This window comes from Papaver somniferum, chromosome 2 (genome assembly GCF_003573695.1).
Source record: "Papaver somniferum cultivar HN1 chromosome 2, ASM357369v1, whole genome shotgun sequence".
NCBI classification, from domain to species: Eukaryota; Viridiplantae; Streptophyta; class Magnoliopsida; order Ranunculales; family Papaveraceae; genus Papaver; species Papaver somniferum.
Genome location: NC_039359.1, coordinates 67733366 through 67736461, shown reverse-complemented (window position 1 = coordinate 67736461; position 3096 = coordinate 67733366). Strand labels below are relative to the sequence as shown.

The 3096-nt window shown below is 37.0% G+C and overlaps 1 protein-coding gene across 1 annotated transcript; it reads left to right on the top strand.

Moving 5' to 3' along the window:
• Positions 1-1696: 1696 nt before the first annotated feature.
• Positions 1697-2692, top strand: LOC113351284 (uncharacterized mitochondrial protein AtMg00810-like). The gene has a single exon (XM_026595298.1). The coding sequence runs from the start codon at positions 1697-1699 to the stop codon at positions 2690-2692; it is 996 nt and encodes a 331-aa protein (XP_026451083.1).
• Positions 2693-3096: the final 404 nt, after the last annotated feature.

Sequence of the window (3096 nt, the reverse complement as noted above, 5' to 3'; positions counted from 1 at the left end):
GGTCATGTTTCGTTTTCTCGTCTTACTTACATGATTAATAAAGGTCTGTTAGGAAATGTTCCTCTAGACAAAGAACCATATTGCATTGCTTGTAAGCTTGGTAAACAACCTGCTCTTCCCTTTAATAAAAGTACTACTTGTTCCACTGCACCTTTTGATCTCATTCACTCTGATGTTTGGGGAAAAGCTCCCATTACTACTAAGGGAGGGTAATTATACTATGTTTTATTCATTGATGATTATACTTATTACACATGGATCTACCTACTCAGTTCTAGAGCATATTTTCTTAGAATATATACTGAATTCTATAAGATGATCAAAACCCAGTTTGGAAAAGTCATTAGAGTTTTTAGAGATGATCAAGGAGGTGAATATATCTCCAATCCTTTCAAAGAATTTCTCAAATCAAAAGGTACTCTTCTTCAGCTTTCATGCACAGAAACACCAGAGCAAAATGGTATTACTGAACGAAAAAATCGTCATATCATTGAGACTACTAGGACTCAACTTCTCTCATCTTCTGTTCCCTCTAACTTCTGGGGTGAATCTGTTCACTCCGCTGTTTATACTATCAATCGAGTTCCAACTATTGTTATAGGAGGTATATCTCCATATGAAAAACTGTATGCTAAGAAACCAGATTACTCTGAACTGCATGTCTTTGGGTAAACATGTTTTGTTCTTCTCTCAGAAAGAGAACGTAGTAAACTCAGTAAAAAGAATTCCATGTGTGTGTTTTTAGGTTATGGCATAGAATAAAAAGGGTATAAATGCTATGATCCGGAGAGTATAAGATTGCGCATCTCTCGTCATGTTACCTTTTGGGATAAAATACCTTTTTGGTCTCTCCATAGTACTAAGCCATCTTCTCTAGAGAGTTTCACATATATTGATCCTTTTGATAATAATTCTCCTTCCTCAGTTGACCTTCCACCATTACTCCTCTCATCCCTTCTATTGAAGATACCACCACCATTACTCCTCTCATACCTCCTATTGAAGATGTTGAAAATTATACAGACCAATCTATGGACTATTCCGACAATGCAACTCCAAGTGGGAATCCTGACATAGAAGTTAGAACATTTCCTGTTCGTAATCGAAGACCACCAGCTAAGTTGTCTGATTATCAATGTTCTTTGACAACTATTTGGTCTATTCATGAACCAAAGAATTACATATAAGCTTCACTAATTCCAGACTGGCAAGACTCAATGAAGGATGAGTTAACTGCACACAAGGAAGCTGGTACGTGGGATATGGTAGATTTACCTCCAGGAAAACCTGTTATAGGAAGTAAATGGGTTTATAAGTTTAAAACAAAGTCAGATGGTACATTAGATCGACGTAAGTCTCGACTTGTTGCTCAAGGATACAGTCAAGAGTATGGAATAGATTACGAATAAACCTTCACTCCTGTTGCTCGTATGACTACGGTACGTACTCTTTTAGTTGTTGCTTCAGAACGTAAGTGGGATCTTCATCAGATGGATGTTAAGAATGCATTTCTCCATGGAGAACTTCAGGAAGAAGTTTATATGCGACCACCTCCAGGTTTGGATCACTTACCTAATCAAGTTTGTAAACTTCGTAAAGTTCTATATGGCCTTAAACAAGCACCACGTGCTTAGTTTGAAAAATTCTCCACAACTATTCTTCAGTATGTTTCACTCAAAGTCCATATGACTCGGCAATGTTTTTCAGAAGAACAAAGAAGGGCCTGGTACTTCTTCTTTTATATGTTGATGACATGGTAATAACAGGTAGTGACACAAAAGGTATCATTGCTCTAAAGTCTCACTTACATTCATGTTTTGAAATGAAAGATCTTGGGTCTTTAAGATACTTTCTTGGTATAGAAGTTGATAAATCACATGATGGGCATTTCATATCTCAAGTTAAATGTGCATCTGAAATTATTCTTCGTGCTGGTTTAACCGATAGCAAAGTTGTAGAAACGCCTCTTGAGCTGAATGTCAAATTAAATCACACTAATGGAAAAGTTCTTCCTAATCCAACTTTGTACCGTCAGCTTGTTGTTAGTCTTAATTATCTGACGATTACAAGGCCAGATATTAGCTATGCAGTTCATATCGTCAGTCAATTCATGTCTGCTCCTCGTACCTCTCATTTTGATGCAGTTCTTCGAATCATATGGTATATCAAAGGCACTTTATATCAGGGTTTACATTTTTCTACCACATCTGACCTTCGTCTTAGAGCATACACCGACTCAGATTTGGAAGGGGATGTTACAGAAAGACGTTCTACCACTGGATACTGTATGTTTCTAGGAAACTCTTTAATCTCATGGCTTAGTAAGAAACAGTCAGTGGTTTCTCGGTCTAGTGCTGAAGCTGAGTATAAAACTATGGCACACACTACTGCTGAAATAGTTTGGTTAAGATGGCTTCTTGGTGACATGGGAATTTACTTAACAGAGTCGACTCCTATATATTGTGATAACAAAGCTGCTATTCACATCGCTCATAATGATGTCTTCCATAAACGTACAAAGCATATAGAAATAGACTGTCACTTTGTACGACATCATCTCGGGAAAAAGACCATTACACTGCCTTATGTTCGATCAGAATTTAAACTTGCAGATCTCTTCACTAAGTCCCTACCTTCTCATCGACTACAATTTTCTGATAAACAACCTCAAGATGTGTTCAGCACCATATAGAGGTTGAAGAGTGGTGGGGGGGGGGGGGGGAATATATGGCGTATCTATGCCATATATTTGATAGTATTCTGTTAGCTTGCATGTATATTCTGGTTTAATTAGTCTGTATTTTCTTTTATCTTATTTCATTTTTATTCTGCTATCTCCAGTGTATAAGAATTTGTTGTAAACTCTTTTCTCAACACAATGAAAATAATTCTTTTACCAGAATATACATGCCAGACTAAATTTGTGACCATAAATCTTTCTAGGATAGAGTTAGAATATCATTAGTTGTCGAAACGGCCGACGGCCGCGGCGAAGTTTTGGAACAAGTTACTTATGAGCACGAAAGTGCGGCTCATTTTCACCCATAAATACATTAGCTGGGACTCATTTTATCACTAATAAACTTATTTTAGTTG